Below are 18593 nucleotides of genomic sequence, written 5' to 3'. Positions count from 1 at the left end.
TATGAAGAACTGTACTATAGTATAAATATAGGGGAACACAGTGAGGCAGGAAGGAATAAAGGGAATTCCAGGGCCTATGGAACTATATCATAAAATAATAATAATTTAAAAAGGAAGTATGTGTGTGTATGTAATATATATATATGAATGAAGAGAGCCGAGTCTGTTTCTTTGAAACTACTAAACCAATCAGCCAAACCATCCAGTTAAACTAGTCTGTGCCATTACTCTTTACACCACATTTTATAGCAGTACAGAGGTAAAAAAGTAATATAACCTAACACCAAAGCTATACCAAATTACAAAATCAATACTAATTACTAAGCACTTTCAGCTGCACAGCGTGCTAAGCAGCACGTGTATCTGTAACGCCCAGCCTCTCGGGCGCTGCACGGAGTGGGAAAGGAAGGGCTTTCCACGATGACTCAACATCACCTTTGTTTAACAAATACTTCTAACAAATGATTAAAGAATATTACATGCTCAATAACAAAGCGACATGTGAAAGATCAAAGCTCTACAACAACCTATTAAAATTATGATTTTGTGCTTTTCTGGGGGAAAATTACACCAACACATTCTACCACAGAACTACAATGGAACTGTTGACCTACATAAACAATATTTCCAAAGTCTTAAAGCAAAAAATACTCTTAAAATCTTTCATTCACTCTCCAATTATACCTACTTCTTCAAGTAAATATCCATATGGTATAACTGGAGAAGTCATTCAAGTGTACAGCTGCATAGTGTGTGATGACTTCCATTTGGTATTATATAGGGACAATTATAGACGCTAAATAAGCCATTTTAAGTGACTTTTCAATCAAATTGAGGGGAAATTTTCAATAAAGTACACAAAGTCCAGCAGAGCTGTTTAAACTGCACGACAGAAAAATAATTCAACACGCCTTCACGTAAGTACATTCTCTCTAAGAATAGATGTTACTGGTGCTAAATGAAGTTTACAAAGCATTCTATGACAATTATCACAACCTTACCATCTTAAATAACAGCAGCATTTAACTAGAAGAAAAACAATCTTTGAAAGTATTTTATGTAAAATTTCCAAGTTTTCAAAACAGTGTTCCTGTGACAAAATTCACAGTAATGTCCAATGAAATTACAAACAGCAAAAGGCAGTGCTGTCTTTTACCTGGTCTGGGGACGGGCTGTGCTGCAGGAGTCTGAGTCTTCCGGGCAGATGCACCCTCCTGTGAAAACATAAAAAAATTATTACATCAAACATCCTATACAGAAAAAAAAAAATTCCAATCAGTGAGGAAACATCTCATGTTTGCCAGAAATCTCTTCTCTCTCATTAAACCATTCACCCTACAAAACGCGATATGATCCCAGGAGTTTGAAACCAAAGCCAAAGCCTCTATTTTTTATGTAATTAGTCATGACATTATATTGATCAAATTTTCAGTGTAAAATAAACACATTCTTATCACTGAGCACTTCCATAAGGCTGCTCAAGACGCAACTGCTAAAAATTAACAGTGTTATGATGTCACCCTTTGACCTCATGACGCCAACCTTTTTAACCTTTAAACAATCTCAAAATGAATAATGTATAATCTCAGATAAGAAAGATGAAAATAAGAAAAACAAACATTTCAAATAATTAAATGTCTAAGATATTTGAGGGAAAAATCACATCAAAGGATTTGTTAAATTGTAATTACAAGCAGATGAAATGTATTAAAAACTAACCAACCTAACTCCTTCCTGAGCACACACAAGCAAATTCCCTACCTGCTGCAGCAAAGCGACACACTGACACCCAGGAAAGATGGCTCCCAAAGACTGAGAACACTCACATCATTGTCTGTATTCAATAAAATAGTTTCACTTGGGCCAGGCCCAATAGCCTAGTGGTTAAAATCCTCGCCTTGCATGCACACCAGGATCCCATATGGGCACCGGTTCTAATCCCGGCAGCCTCACTTCCCATCCAGCTCCCTGCTTGTGGCCTGGGAAAGCAGTCAAGGATGGCCCAAAGCCTTGGAACCCTGGACCCACGTGGGAGAACCGGAAAAAGGCGTTGCACCTACTTGGTCAGCGAATCAGTGGATGGAAGGTCTTTCTCTCTGTCGCTCCTCTGTAAATCTCACTTATCAATAAAAACATATAAATCTTAAAAAGGTGGGGGGAGTGTGGAGTGTAACTGAGGACAGCAGATACTCTCACAGCTCTTCATTTAGTCTGCCAGGAGTATATTTAACACTGAGTCACTTTGACCAGGCCTCAAAGATGTGAATGTTCAACCTGTGAAAATTCACCAGGCTTCTTTGGACATGGTCATGTTTCTTCAAGTAAATTATATTCAGGCAAATTATCAATGAATCAGTATCAGAGGATACAGAAAACATTTATACCAAAATGAGCTAATTTTCCATTATTTGCTTCTAACTTCACTTTGAAGGCTACAACTGGTTTTGGTACTCAGTCTCAATCTCTAAGCCATTGCAGGCACTCCATAAATGAAGTATACAGAATCTAGATTTTTAATTAGATGGTAAGGGAGAACATCCAGCAGGACTAAACGAATACCATCTTCCCAGGACAAATTCCTACACAAAGACAAATGAGCCAGACAATAACAAGAGTCCTGGACCCAGCACAGTGGTGTGCTGGGCTCACCCTCCCCTGCAGCACCTGCATCTGTATGGGTGCTACGTAGCACCCCAGCTGCTGCCCTTCAGATCCAGTTCCCTGTCTACAGCCTGGACAGTAGCAGCAGATGGCCCAAAGCCTTGGACCCTTGCATCACAGCAAACCTAGAGGAAGCTCTTGGCTCCCAGCTTCAGGCCAACGCAGTCCTGGCAATGGGGGCCATCTGGGGAGTGACCCAGTGAATAGCAGATCTCACCCTCTCCTTCTCTGTAACTCTAAGAAAAGTAAATCTTAAAAAAAGTTAACTTAATATTACTTCAATTCTAATAAGTACATACTCATGGAGGTGTGGTGTTGAGTACTGACAGAAAAGGGTAAAATAAAGGAGATGGGAGAACAATGAGCAACACATAAAGCAGCCTCCTTCTTTCTACATGTGACGACGGGACTGGCTGGACCCTGATCAAAGTCCTTCCCAAGAGTTAAAAGGAAGCTCAACCATCAATAGAACGCAGCACTATGAGCAAGTAGACTATCCAACTAATTCCTGAAATCACTTTTACTATATGAACAAATCTTGATAACAGGGGTTTAAAAAATATAAGCACACCTAATAAAATGAAAAAAATAAAATATTGTCCATTATAAATTATGACCCTTTTGAATTTTTCTACTTGTGAATACATGCGGCACTTCAGCCCTTCAAACACTGACAAAGGTATTTTCTGTTTGCCAATTAAGACATCTTTGTTTCCTAATCCAAACCACTCCTTTTAAGGAACACACCCTATTCTGTCACTGGGAGAGGCTTCGGTGTACTATTATATCAAGTGAAAGGTTTGGTTTTTCTTGATCAGAGCTAACTGGTAACACTTCTAGCCATAAGGCTATGTCAACTGCTGTCCCTACCCCTTCCTAATTACAAGAGCCATTATAACCCCCATCTTACAACCACACATCTCACACTACACTCAGGTGAGGCAGTACCTATCAACTGCAATAGAAAAGAATGTTATCGAATTTTGTCTTCTCACTTACTGAAAACTTGAGCTGTCCAATATGGCTTTGCTTGAATTCTGAGTTACACATACAGACATACAGTTAAGACACACAACAGTAGACTGTAGCTCTTCCAAACTGAGTCCGCCTCTGCAAATCAAACTGTCAGCTGAAATAAAGTCAAAGGGGTGCTGAAAAGAGATCATAGTTACACGGCTTTATATAACCTACCCCCAAGATGCTCCATTCCAACAGTGAAAAACAAAGGTGAGTAGCCTTTTAAAGGCAGTTTACCTGCCACATGCTAAACAACAGGAATAACAACCCGGCAGTGAATATAAAATAGGCTGACGATTCTGTATTTGTAAAGATATTTGAATTATACAAGGAAAAAAAACACCCCATCAAGAAATGAAAGTTCTCAGCACAAAAGCAACCAAACGAGCCGACCGGCTGTGCTGACCGGAGAGAACCTGGTTTCTCGGGAGAGTTGAAAGCACTGCAATTTCACCACGACTTGATGCATTCTAGCAAAAACTAAGTAACTGAATTAGAAAGAGAAGAAACAGCAGTGGAATTATATTTGCAAAGCACACAAAAACTAAGATACACTGTTTACAAATAATTTTTGCAGTCTTTATTTGAGCAAATGAGAGAATCTAAAATATCCTGGGTTTGGGACACAAACTACTAGTAGTTCCTGCTTGAACAAGCAAGAAAATATAACAACACCATACAAATATTCATATCTAGTATCAGTGTGGGAAACAGCTGACTCTGAAAAGCCCCACCCCCAGGAACACTGAACGGCCCCAGTGAATAAGCTGCATCACATACAGACACACGCTGTAAGTTCATGGTCTACTCTTCAACTACTATACTAATCAGAGCCAAGGTCAATTAAAAAACACAAATTGTACCACTCCTTTCTTATGCCTTTAAATAAAAAACAAGCTTATATCCAAGTAGTATGATGCTAAGCTTACTTTTAGGGTACACTCAATGAGTCCTTTTTATAAAAGAAAAAGCTAAGACAGTATTGTGGAACAGAGTTAAAGGGGTTACTCAACACCAGTATTCTATTTCACATTGCCCGTTCAAGTCCTGGCAGCTCCACTCCCAATCCAGCTCCAGACTAACAAACCTAGGAAAGCAGTGAAACATGCTCCAAGTACTCGAGTCCTGAACTTCAATTAAAAACTCAGACAAATGGGGATGGTGTGGTGATGTAGCTGGCCAGTTTTCTACCAGCGTTTCCCAACTGCTCCACTTCTGATCCAGCTCCCTGCTTGTGGCCTGGGAGAGGAGCAGAGGCCCAAAACCTTGGATCCCTGCACCCATGTGGGAGATCCGGAAGAAGCTCCTAACTTTCAGCATGACTAAGTCCCAGCAATTATGACATTTGGGGACAGAACCAATGGATGGATAACCACTCTATCTCCCTCACTCTTCCCTCTCTCTCAACATGCCATTCAAGTAAAAACAAATGTACTAAAAGAAAAAAAAACATTTACAAGTTACAAGCTCCTGGCTTTGGCACAGCACAACCTCAGCCACTATGGGCTACCATGGAGGCACAAATGAGCGGACACAAGATCTCCCTCCCTTTTTCTTTGGCTAGTGTGCCTTTCAAAAAAATTTAAAATCTTTATTTTAAAAAAATGAAAAGGAAAACACTGCTGCAGAAAAGGCAAGCAAAAACACTGGAGACAAACAGCAGTAAGTCTAAAAACCAGAAAATTTTCAGAAGCAAACACTTGAACATGAACAGTAAAAATTTTAGGATTTTGTGTACATAACCTGGAGGCACAGGTACCCAATGTCTGCTAACACAGAAAATACTAAATAAACATACAAAGCATAATACTTCTCTCCTTTTAAACTTGCAGATTAAAGCCTCTGAATTTTATTTTATTTTATTTTAAACAAAGGGTTTTTTTTAAAGATTTATTTTTATTATTTTTTTTATTGGAAAGGCAGATATACAGAGAGGAGAGACAGAGAGGAAGATCTTCTGTCTGATGATTCATTCCCCAAGTGAGCGCAATGGCCAATGCTATGCCGATCCGAAGCCAGGAGCCTCTTCCGGGTCTCCCGGGTGCAGGGTCCCAAAGCTTTGGGCTGACCTCGACTGCTTTGCCGGGCCACAGGCAGGGAGCTGGAAGGGAAGTGGAGCTGCCAGGATTAGAATCGGCGCCCATATGGGATCCCGGGTGTGCAAGGCGAGGACCTTAACCATTTGCGCCACCGCGCCGGGCACAAGCTTCTGAATTTTAAAACATAAATTAAAAACCATCCTTGTCCTAACTTGATGATTGTTAGAGGCAACCAAAATGTTAAAAGGTCTACATATTAGAAGTGGGTTGAGTAAGTCAAAAGCAACTTGAATTTAAAGTAAAAAGAAGTTTCTACAAATGACTTGAGCCACAGTCCCACGCTTAGGCTGTGAGGGTCAGTGGGTCTTTTGCAGGCACTGATAAGAGTAAGAGCAAGAGCCCATTGTCCCCCACACCCAGGCTCAGGATGTGAGGGTCAGTGGCCCTGATAAGGGTAAAAATAAATAGCTCCATGGTCTGTATTTCACAGATATGTTACCTATTGCTTTGCATCTGTGACCCCTTAGCTTAGAATAGGTTTGATTTGTCATGATGAATAGGGACTTGAGGCATTTCGTGAGCCTTTAGTTGACTGGAGTGTTTCATATTTGCTTTAAAATGATTGGAGTGTTTTTCGCGGGCGCAGGCTTTGCTCTAACGGCCAAACTGGCCTATAAGAATCTGGCTCGTCCCTAGCTCGGGGTCTTGCTTCATCCACCGGTCCTGCATGTCCGTGTGAGGAGCTTGACCCTGGCTAGCCAGCTCAATAAACTCTGCATGCTGATTGCATCCATGTCTGGTTCTTTACTATCCAACAGCGGGGCGATTTTGGACCCTAACACTGATATGCCACCAAACTAATTCTTAGAGTTCAAAGAAAACAAAAACTGCATGACAAACCTTTTGCTGACTCTACAGGAAAATTCAAAATTCTTAACATAAATTTTTTCTTAAAAAAAGACATTATATAACCAAAAATAAATCTTTCCTCTCAATCATTTATGAAACAAAACATTATTTCACCTGGTTTTTAAATCACAACAGTCAAAACAAGAGAGAACCCTGAGCAAACACTAGTACAAAATGCCGTTGAGTAATCTCAGCATAACCAACACTGGGCTGGAAAGAACAGACTGTTTTCAAGTGAAAACTCTGCTTGACACTAAATATAATAAAGTGCCAGCCTTGCATTTAGAGGCTAATGACCCCACCACCACCACACCACCCAACCTTTGACACTATGGCTCCACTGGCTAACCTTCCCCCTTCAAGTGCTAGGATCTCAGACCAGTGCCAGTTTGTGTCTCCACTTCCCATTCAGCTCCCTGCTTGTGGCCTGGGAAAGCAGTGGAGGACGGCCCAAAGTCTTGGGACCCTGCACCCAGATGGGGGGCCCAGAAGAGCTGCCTGCCTCTTGGCTTCAGATAGGCTCAGCTCTGACCACTGCAGATATTTGGGGAGAGTACCCGCAGTTGGAAGAGCTTTCTCTATGGATCATCGTCTCTGCACAAAATCTGATCTACCTTTCCAATAAAGATAAACAGATCTTTAAAGCAAACAAGAAAAGCCACAAATGGGAATGGAGACCAATACAGTAGAAGAAGCTAGATTTACATCTCCATTTCCATGTAACTGGAAAGACACTCACTCACTCTCATTCAATGGAAATCATGTACCACTTCACCAGAACCAACACTTAACTTATTATACTTAGCAGACACTGTGTTACTAACACTGAGCAACCAGAGCAACAAGTTTATGTCAGCTTTACCAAGCAATAATCTTTAGAAAAACTTAGCTCCATGAATAAAGGGATAATTAATTCCTATGTGCAGGGGCAACTTAGAAGCAGTTCTACCCTAAACATGCTCTACATACCACGTTGGCTCTGTCCATAATCCACACAGCAATGCTATCTCTCTTTCTATCAAGGACATGTTATAAAATTTTAAAATGTGCCTAAGTGGCTAGTAAGCATAGGTCACTCATAACAATAAATTTCAACAGGCTAGTTACCAGTTGGTTTATTGGGGGGGGACAGGCAGAAAAAGACACCAGCCTGCTGTCTTCAGATTTTTCCCTGCCTCTGCATTGGGAGCATGCAGGCTGCTAGAACAACTCACCAAAAGAACTTCGATCTCATGTCCACTCTGCTTCTTATATAGTTCTTACCAGCTTAAGTGAGATTCAAAAACAGGTTGTAAACACACCTAAACGTTTGAAGGAAACACTGGCTGAGCACAGAAGTACCTCTTGTCAAAAACTTTCAGAGTTCTCCTGTTTATACCAACACTTTCCTATAACATATGCAGCTGAGGAAACAGCCCACTGCAAGTTCAGGGGCTCCCGCCAACACTGAGGAACTGTGAATCTGCAAGTTAGTCAAGGGCTCTATTAATAATCAAAAACATAGTAAATCCAGGGGGCATACAAACAGAACTGAAAGGAAATGGGAGGGAGAGGGAGAGAAAAGAGGAGAGAAAAAAAGAAAGCGGGAAGGAGGGAAAGAGAAAGAACAAAGGCAAAGAAAGAAAACTCAAATAAGAAGAATTGTCAAAACAATTATTTTAGGGCCCAGTATGATGGATCAGTGGCTAAAAAACATCTCACTGCATGTACTGGAATCCCACATGGGCACCAGTTTGTGTCCTGGCAGCCCCGCTTCCCATCCAGCTCCCTCCTCAAGGCATGGGACAGCAGCAGAGAACAGTCCAAAGCCTTGGGACCCTGTATCCATGAGATCTGGAAGAAGCTCCTGGCTCCTGGCTTCAGATTGACTCAGCTCCAGCAGTTGGGGCCACCTGAGGCATGAACCAGCAGATGGAAGATTTTCCTCTCTGTTTATCCTTCTGAGTAAAACTGCCTTTCCAATGAAAATAAATAAATTTTTAAAAAAATGTCGGGCCCGGCGCAGTGGCGCAAATGGTTAAGTCCTCGCCTTGCACGCCCAGGATCCCATATGGGCACCGATTCTAATCCCGGCAGCCCCGCTTCCCTTCCAGCTCGCTGCCTGTGGCCTGGGAAAGCAGTCGAGGACGGCCCAAAGCTTTAGGACCCTGTACCCGCGCAGGAGACCCGGAAGAGGCTCCTGGCTTCGGATCGGCATAGCATCGGCTGTTGCGCTCACTTGGGGAGTGAATCATCAGATGGAAGATCTTCCTCTCTGTCTCTCCTCTCTGTATATCCGCCTTTCCAATAAAAAAATAATAAAAATAAATCTTTAAAAAAAGATGTTAATAATTATTTTATCCATTCCCTAAAGAAAGGGTACACAATGTCTAAATCTTCTTTACATTTTCAACAATTAAGAAGCTGTAATTAAAGTGTTAATACATAATTCCATTACGAATTTATATATGCACTGTGCATGTTATAGAGAGAAACCATCCACAACCCCCCAGAAGTCCCATGTGGCACAATGTTTAAAAAGTTATCACAGGACTCAGAGGATATTACCTCCATTTCCAACCTGGCCTCTAATTGCTAATTTGCTGATACTTGGGTCACTAATTTAGCAATTCTATACTGTGCACAGCACACTAAGCTGCCAACAGCATCCCATAGCTGAGTGACACCCCACGTCTGAGCATCGGTCCCAGCTGCTCGGCTTCAGCTCCAGTGCCTGCTGATGCACCTGGACGGCAGCTAAAGATGGCCCAGCTGCAGGACTCCTGCATTGGACCTAGGCACTCCTGCTTCTGTTTGACCAACCCCAACACTGAAGGTCCTGAGAGAAGTCCAATAGCTAACTGACAGATGATCTTTCTCTCTCTTCCTCTGCCTTTCAAATAAACAAACCAAAAGTTTTAAACTCATATTACAATAAAGCTAGTGGAAGACAAATATCACTTACAAAACAGGTCAGGTGGGCTTGGCGCACAATCGGATCTGGGGCAAGCATTCACTAGTCATTGCTACTAGCTTCGGTCAGTCACGTAAGTAATCGCTGATCTATGAATCTCCAGGCCCACATTTTAAAGATTTATTTGGAGTTCATTTACATTATTCTGTTATCAGTTGATCTAATAACATTTTTAAAGATTATTTAATTTTCTGGAAAGACAGATCAGAAGGCGAGACAGAAAGATCTTCTATTTTCCATCTCCTCAAGTGGCCGCAATGGCCAGACCTGAGCCAATGGGGAGCCAGCAAGTCTGCCCCATGGATGCAGGGTCCCAAACTTTGGGCCACCCTCTGCTGCCCTCTCAGGCCATACACCGGGAGTTGAATGGGAAGTAGAGCAGCCAGGACATGAACCATTGCCCATACGGGAGACTGGCACTTGCAAGGTGAGAATTTCGCCATTGAGCCATTGTGCTGAGTCCTGTCGTTGTTTGTTACAAGCTATCAACACTACAGTATGGTGGACCTAAGGAAAAAGCACCAAGAACACTGGGTCTGAATCCTCTCCTTTACACGGGACTAGGGAAATCAAGTTTTACACACCTAAGGTTTCCTGCTTAAACATTCTTTTTCTCTCTTAATGTTTTTTAATATTTTCAGGAAATTTACATACATTTTTTAAAAAGCTTCTAAAACTACTGAGCACATCTTGCCACCAAAAATTTCTCTAAATATGGTAGAAACAACAAATCTACCTTCATTTAAAGTAATAACCATTACTGCGGAATACAAGTGAGCTGAAGAATAAATGCAACTATAAAAACATAGATTTCTGGGACTTAAGCACTGCCCCCAGAGTCTCAAAGGAAACACCAATGACTGAGAGCACTAAAAAAACCAGAAATTTAAAAAATCACTCTCCAGGTGCTCTACCGAAAACAGAAACAAGGTGCCCAGCAGCCAAGCCAGCCAAGCACGGTCAGAGACTGCAGACTGCATGTCAGGTGGGTGCAAACGTGCCGGATGGTGATTCCCAAACCATCCTGGAATCCCGCAAGGAAATACAACTAGTAAAACCCACGGGAGCCGAGAAGATCCTGGCGACATGTATGGGCGTTACATTTACTACATCGTCCTGCTGGGTTCTAGAGCAAAGAAGGGAAAATCATAAATGCTGAGATTAAAAACCTTAACTTCCTCAAAGAACACTAGAAACTACAATAAGAGCCAAAAATAAAAAAGAGAAAGAAAAGCACGCTGTATCACATCACATATTGGTACAGCAATCCTCGACAGCTGACGTACAAAAAAAAGAGAACAGAAAAACAAAGAACAAAACAGAAGCAGGAGTCGAGGTAGTTGAGGGCGCAGCCTGGTGACACAGGCACCGTAGCGGCTCTCTCAGTGTTCACCAAGGAGCGTCAGCAATGTCAAGGGGAAAACACCTCAGGACAAAGTCCAGCAATGGGTTAAAAGATACCAGTTTACACATAAAAGCTTTAATTATGTACACCTTACAACAGTACATACGAAACAAAAAAGCCAACATCAAGCAGAAAACATTTAGAAAGCCTTGCTTAAGCACGACGAAGAAACAGGAAATAAGCTAGAAAAAATAAAACTAAAACCATTCATTTCATAATCATTCTATTTTCAAATTATATACTCATCACTACATTTGTACTGAATATATATAATTCATCACATGAGAGCAAAATCTTCAAGCCTCTCCCTACCTTGGGTTTTTAGTCAAAATGAATGCAAAAAATCACGTGGGATTCAGCCAAGCAGTGACGTTAAATTCTGCTCTGTCAGAGAGAGCATCTGTCAAGCCCACATTTAAACTGCTGCCTGCCTGTGCAGCAGCTGAGGAACCTTGGACTCACAGAATGGACTAAAACCCCGAGACACTGCTCAGAGAAACCCTCCCTGCAGCTCCCAGACAAGAGCCGAAGGAGAGGCAAACCCACGCTTTCAACACCGTCCAAGCGCCGGATTCCAGCTCTGGCTGCTTTACATTGCAGCTCAGTGCTACCACCAGAAATATGGATACTGAGCAGAGAACACAGCACCGCATTGTCCAGCCGGGAAAACAGCAGATGTAAAAAGCCTCAATGCATCAACTGTCAGCAAGAGTCAACAGGGCTCCCGACACAAGGGACAACTACAGCTCTTTTGTTTAACAAAGGAGAGAGAAAATGAAAGAAAGGGAGAATCTCCGGAGACGAGTGCCCATATGAACACGCAGGGGAAGTGGGAGACGAGCAGACAGATGGACTCTGGAAAGCAATCGCGGGAGGCAGGCTGCTGGGGGATGTGCGCAGGTTCGACAGCAGCTTTCTGCTGAAGTGATGGCGTGCCAAAAGTCTTCAGTGGGCACGATCCTCTCCACATCAAAGGCTCGAGCAAGGAAGGTATGTCGCTCTGTCGTGTATGATCTGCATCTAAATGTGTCCCCTTTCTCTCGCCCCAGAGGCAGGAATACCTGATAAACAAGTTCAGACAGTTCACTGCCCTTGAAACTATGAGGGGGGTTTCTAAATATATGATCTTAAAATTTGTCATTGTTTAGAAGACAAGCTGTCACTGCTTTATTCAGCTAAACATGCAGCTTAGAGTAATTCTGGGTTATAGACATATGGGGGAAGGCAAATAATAATCTGATGTGTTTAAAGGGATTCTCTGAGAAATTAAAAATTTACTGACTTAACAAAAAACATAGCCAGCCTCTACCAAATCAGGTCAAACTGAATCCTTATCTATTAGATTTAAGTGCTCTCTTAAAAACGGCTATCAGGAGACAATGCAATGCAATTACATTAAACACTACCAAGAATGATCTACATATTAAGGATTTCTTTTATTCCAAACTCCTTTTAAAGCAAAATTTTATATTTGATCACTTTTCTTCCCTCCAATAATTACCTCCACAAGATAACAAAATAGCATAAGAGACCACCAACAAATTTGAAGTATTACCGAGCGACAAGATACGAAAAAGAAAGCATTAGCATAGACTCACATGAGCCACTGAGCTTATGCACAGCACGATACCAGGGTAGAGTCGCATTTTATTACAAGATCTTGGACATAACTTTAAACAAAAAAATATCAAGAACTGCTAAAAAAAATATATATCCTTTCCATTATCCTAAAAGATCACATCTGAATCTACTGATAACTCTAAAACTGAAATTCAACAATATGAAAATATTTTGTTACAAAATATCCACACTGCAGGCAAGACAAGATTAAACAACAAAGTATAAATGTAGCCACTGTGCTCGATGCCTTCACATGCCTGAGGAGCTGCTCCCACTGCCTGCAGGCACAGGACAGAGCTAAAGCAAATACATCTAAAATGCTATGTATCATGATCTTTATTTTACCTCAATTTCACATTACTCGACAGCCTACTATTTAATCATCACAAGCAGTGAGACAAGAAACATTACATTAACGCTGGTTGAGCCTTTCAGGCCCAACTGTATCTCAGTATCGATTCAAATCATCATCACGAGTTTGTATACTAGTGTAAACAAACAGTATTCTTGAAAAACAAAATATAGTTGGAAAATCTCGAGTCTCTCGGCACCTCCATCTCTCACTACTTAAAGTTCCTAAGCAGTTTTACGAGCTGCTCATCTCAAAATGAAGTTCAGAAGTTTTCTTTTAAAGCACCACTTGAATCTGCTGGAGATAAACACTTATAAAAACTGCACAAAAAACTCTGTCCACAAACTAGACATTGTATCACAGCGACCTTCTGAACTCAGTCACACCACATGAATACACATTAAATCTAAAATACTACCAGCTAAATAAGACAGCCAAAGCTATTTCTATTTTGAAAACATAAAAGCACAAAATTGCTTTGCATAACAGAACACTTTAAATTCCTTGTCTTGTTCTCATCTATCAAGAATTTAAATAAGTAATAACTGGAGAGGTATTTTATTGAGTAAAACAAGAACTGTAACTTCAATTATACTTCCTTTTGAACAGAAAACTTATGATAATCTATGAGAAACTTCACTAACAAATCCTTCAGGCTGGCCGAATGGCTGTTTGTCAATGGGAGGCAAATAAGAAGGTGAATGCCACAGCAGCTCACCATTTTACAAACATGGAACTATCACAAAATTTGAGTTCAGATATACCTTTACCACATACTGTTATAAAAGCATGAGAACAAAAATCCCGTTATGTGGCATTACAACACAAACAGCCTGCTGTTCTCCGTTAGCACCGAGATGCTCCAGAGCCACGTCCTCAGAGTTTTGAAAATTGTATTGCATTAAAAAATTAAAAATTGTTTGCATTAAAACAGTGTCACTTGTTACTACAGGATTAACTCCCCACTTCCCTTTGGTCTTCCATTTACCCATTCACTAAGATATCTAACTTTACACTTATTGCTTCTTGAGCCAGAGTTTGTACTAATTCAATACCACAAAGAGCAGACTTCAATCAGATATGTTTTTTACATGAACAGAATGCTGGCATACTTATGTAGCCTTGGAAATCTAAAAATAAATGTTTAAAAAATAACTTGTCTATTTGAAATTTATAAACATAATCCTACAATAATGCTGGTCTTACTATAAAATTAAAAGGGTATTCAGCACCATCTACTAAATACACAATCAGGAAACAAAAGCTTTTCCTTTCCTGATCTAATCAGAACAAGTATTGGCAATTATGGGGGAGGACAAAACTCCTGCCTTCTGACTCCAGAGGACTCGGCTCCCTCGGCTTCCTCTTGGTTCTTAGCAGAATTACAAATGTGTTCTGTTGGGGCAGTGAGCAGTGTGAGATTCAAGTTCATGTAAATAAATTCTAATATTAAGACAGTCATTTTTCAAATCCAAGGCTTAAACATCATTTGTATCTCTCAAAATGATCATTTTTTCCAGTGATAACTACTAGAACTTCTAGAAGTTCTCTGTAATTTCACAGATCAGAAATTATCAAATGCTGGTGCCTGGATGGTAACACTTAAGAAATTCACTCAAAATATCATCTACTTGCTCCTCCTAGTGGCTAGTACTAAAATCGCACTTTTGTTCATACACACCCAAAATTTAACTCTGTATTTTCAAAGTACTTCACAATATATAGATTTTTATCATACAATTTTCAAAACTCTGAAGATTTACATGTAAATGCTATTATTTTCCAAACATAATTAAATTTCATGGCAAGGCTAAGCAAATTTGTTACGAACCATCAATCAATATCATTGGTTAAGTAAACAGTGACAGTCACACATTTAGTAATGCCAAATACATACTCCTGTATTAAATTTCCAATTGGTTTCTTCTGCTTAAAAAAATATTTTCCACAGTAAAAATCTTAAAACTAAAGCTATATATTCATTGGTCTCCCTTTCCCAAAAGACGGTCTCTCTTTTTAACAACATTAAAACTTCAGCCATTCTCCTACCTCTAAAAGCCTTGCACCACGGCACAGAAAAACTAGAAACAAATGTGAGTCAAGTTTGTGCTGTAAGTTAGAAAGCTTGCTGTGAGATAGTACAAGAAATAGTTAATATGTCTCATAAACTCCCAAACACATTATTAAAATATGTATCTATGGCTCCAAGAGGTGTACTATTAGAAGACATAAAATTTTAACTGATCTTCTGCAAGAAAATAGCACAACTCAAAAATGTTTTAAAGTACATGTTGTGAACGTTAGTGATCTTAAATAGCTGGGTTAAACAGCTACCATCTGTTTTGCTGGAAACCCAGAAAGACTACTCAAGGTAGTTTTGGGTTTCATCTTAACACGGAGCCATACAGATATGTGACAGTGCTTTGCCAAAGCCATCGGTCATTAAAGACAACACTTATTCTGCTTTGAAGCCCATCTTAAGTCTAAGCAAAGGCAATAATCTCTCAAATACCTCATATTTAAGGACAAAGTTCAAATTAGGATGGAGTATTTGAATATGTCCGTCACTTATTACTGTCTAAACACCGAGCACTGAAGTTACTGAACCCTGAAAATCAGTTCTGACAGGTGCATCTTCTCATTGACTTTGTCAACACAGTAGGGGCCAATGGAAACATGCCAAGCAGTGTACTGTGAATACAGAACTCTGCTGTAATCAACCCTGCACCGTCTGTCCCACAACTCCCACAACTAACGCATGACCATTTTACAGAGGCCACAGACTGTGCACCGTACCACCAACGGCATGTCGAATCAATTCTAATTAAAGCCAATAAATTTTCTATCTGCTCCCAAGGGATTCTTAACTTGGCCTTTCTTGGAATTCTAGTAAGACCTACATCCATGTAACTTTTGAATTTTAAGTGTGGGTCAAAAACACCATTGACTAAAGCTGCTGAGACAATGAAGTAAATGGAGACAGTTATCCCACTCCTCCCTCCAACACGCTCACTGCGCTCAGCCCCATTCTCAGGCATGCCATGCTGCCAAAGGGAACCCAGTCCTGAGCCCAATGTCTGCGCTGCCAAATTTTTACATTTTAGGAAATTTCAATTTACTTAATTTTATTAACATCCAAGACTTTTAGACAGTTTTATAAGATTTGTGGTTTTGTAAACTTTTACAATGTGTCTTTATAGAATGACTGCGAGGGACACATGAGTGAACTAAAAATGATGACCAAAGAACAGCACTAACTCAGAAGAAGCCAGGCAACGCGCTGCCGCCTCCCCCCAGACCGGCCCTGGACTCTCACACCATGCTTCAGTGGCGGAGGAGACACTGCTGCTTTGCCAAGATGACCTGGAACGCCAAGAGGTCTCTGTTTCGCACCCATCTCGTCGGCGTGCTCTCCCTCGTGTGTCTGTTTGCTATGCTTCTGTTTTTCAGTCATCAAGACTGGCTGCCAGGCAGAGCTGGACTCAAAGAAAACCCTGTGACGTACACTCTCCGGGGATTTCGCTTCACAAAAAGCGAGACAAACCACAGCTCCCTTCGGAACATTTGGAAAGAAACAATCCCTCACACTCTGAGGCCTCAAACAGCAACCAACGCCAACAACACAGAGCTGGCACCACAAGAGGTCACAGGGCTCGAGAACACACTGAGTGCCAACGGAAGTGTTTATAATGAAAAGGGCACCAGATATTCAAATTCTTATCATTTCAAATATGTCATCAACGAACCGGAAAAGTGCCAAGAGAAAAGCCCCTTTTTAATACTGTTAATAGCAGCAGAACCTGGACAAATTGAAGCAAGAAGAGCTATTCGGCAAACGTGGGGCAATGAAAGTCTAGTACCTGGTATTAAAATCACACGCATTTTTTTATTGGGCTTAAGTATCAAGTCAAATGGCTACATTCAACGTGCAATACTGGAAGAAAGTAGAGAGTATCATGACATAATTCAACAGGAATACCTAGATACGTACTATAATTTGACCATTAAAACACTAATGGGAATGAACTGGGTTGCAACATACTGTCCACATACTCCGTACGTTATGAAAACTGACAGTGACATGTTTGTCAATACTGAGTATTTAATACACAAGTTACTAAAACCAGACTTGCCTCCTAGACACAACTATTTTACGGGTTACCTAATGCGAGGATATGCGCCCAACCGGAACAAGGACAGCAAATGGTACATGCCGCCAGAGCTGTACCCGAGTGAGCGCTACCCTGTCTTCTGCTCTGGAACTGGTTATGTTTTTTCTGGAGACCTGGCAGGAAGAAATAACCACATTGACCACAATTTACACCTACTTAATCAACATTAATATGTACTCATTATATTTCTCATACTTTCAAATTTAATAAAATACCCAGACCCCCCTCCCCCCATATTAATTTTACCATCCCTGTCTAGAATACTTAACCACCCCTCCATACCTACCCTCCTACACAACACCTATCCACCCTAACCCTCCCCTATCCATACACTAATCACATTCACCCACAATGCACCATCACCAATCACACCGCAGATCCATATCATCCACTTTTAATTCCTTCTCACCTTCCCCTTCCCCACCCCATCTCACAACCACCTATTTATCTCATACCCACTACTCATCAATCCTAACAACCCCCTACATCCACCCCCTTCCCAATAATAACTAACAAAAACAACCCAACCCTTCCACCCCCCCTAAAAATAAAAAACCCAACTTTTACACTTATCAACAAACACCTCTACCTAAACCAACCCCAACATATAAACACACTTAACCCCTATATTCCACACAACAACATTTAACTTTTCCAACAAACCCCCCCCCCACAAACCCCATCCCCCCTCTTCATCCACCCAACCATTAACCCTAATCCCCCAAACATACAATCCCCAACAAAACCCCCACCCAAAACAAAACTCCCCTACCCACCCCTCACCAACCAAAACCTCTTTCAATTTTCATTCAATACATAATTAAATGTAAATAAAACATTATCATCAGCTTCAAGGAAACTTTGTAACTGTGCAAAGGGCAAATCTGACCTGACTATTCTAGGGTTATAAACATTATATCCCATGCAATAAGATTGAGTTCCCAAAGTCATTCAGAAAGCTCAGATGTCTCATCAATGCAGGTTTCAACTATTTACTTTTTAAAACTAAGTACAAGACTCATTTCAACCTATTAACACATATATCAAGGAAAATTATTTTGATATAATGTGATAAAATGTGGAAAAAATTACTCTGTTCAGGCTCAAGTTGTTCTTTAAAAAGTTATTAAACATTTCAAAAACAGAAAAGTCTGTTTCCTCATTTGTAAAGTCATGCAAGTATTTCAGTAAATTATGCAATTCTATCACCCACTGCGCGTTTTCAGAGTACTACCATCTAATTACAAAACTATCGGACTTCAAATGTAGCTGTAAAAATAACCACATTCTTCCAACGGAAGCAAAAATTATCACTTAAAGACACAAAGAACTGCTGTTGAAAAAAAGATGGAGACTGCAGTGCCAGTCCCATTCAACACATGAAGATGCATGCCAGCCACAATGCGACACGTGGGAAGCCCACTTCCTGAGAGCAGGTGCTCACATGCCAGCACTTAACCATGCG

General features: G+C 40.7%; 2 protein-coding genes across 2 annotated transcripts in view; one reads left to right on the top strand and one right to left on the bottom strand.

Moving 5' to 3' along the window:
• The window catches only part of CDC73 (cell division cycle 73), a 98280-nt gene that overhangs the window by 30206 nt on the left and 49481 nt on the right, over positions 1 to 18593 (bottom strand). The window contains exon 11 of the mRNA XM_040985399.1: positions 1157 to 1214. Coding sequence (XP_040841333.1) covers positions 1157 to 1214 — 58 coding nt within the window. The remainder of the gene's footprint in view (positions 1 to 1156; positions 1215 to 18593) is intronic.
• On the top strand, positions 11390 to 17298 carry B3GALT2 (beta-1,3-galactosyltransferase 2). The gene is made up of 2 exons (XM_040985332.1): positions 11390 to 11974; positions 16157 to 17298. The coding sequence occupies exon 2, from the start codon at positions 16276 to 16278 to the stop codon at positions 17296 to 17298; it is 1023 nt and encodes a 340-aa protein (XP_040841266.1). The 5' UTR covers positions 11390 to 11974; positions 16157 to 16275.

This window comes from Ochotona curzoniae, unplaced genomic scaffold (assembly GCF_017591425.1).
Source record: "Ochotona curzoniae isolate NIBS_2020 unplaced genomic scaffold, NIBS_Ocur_1.0 contig_430, whole genome shotgun sequence".
Lineage (NCBI taxonomy): Eukaryota > Metazoa > Chordata > Mammalia > Lagomorpha > Ochotonidae > Ochotona > Ochotona curzoniae.
This window is presented reverse-complemented; position numbering and strand designations above follow the sequence as displayed.

What these genes read in the sequence shown, in the direction of transcription:
- B3GALT2 (XM_040985332.1), top strand. Translation starts at nt 16,276, where the DNA reads ATGCTTCAGTGGCGGAGGAGACACTGCTGCTTTGCCAAGATGACCTGG.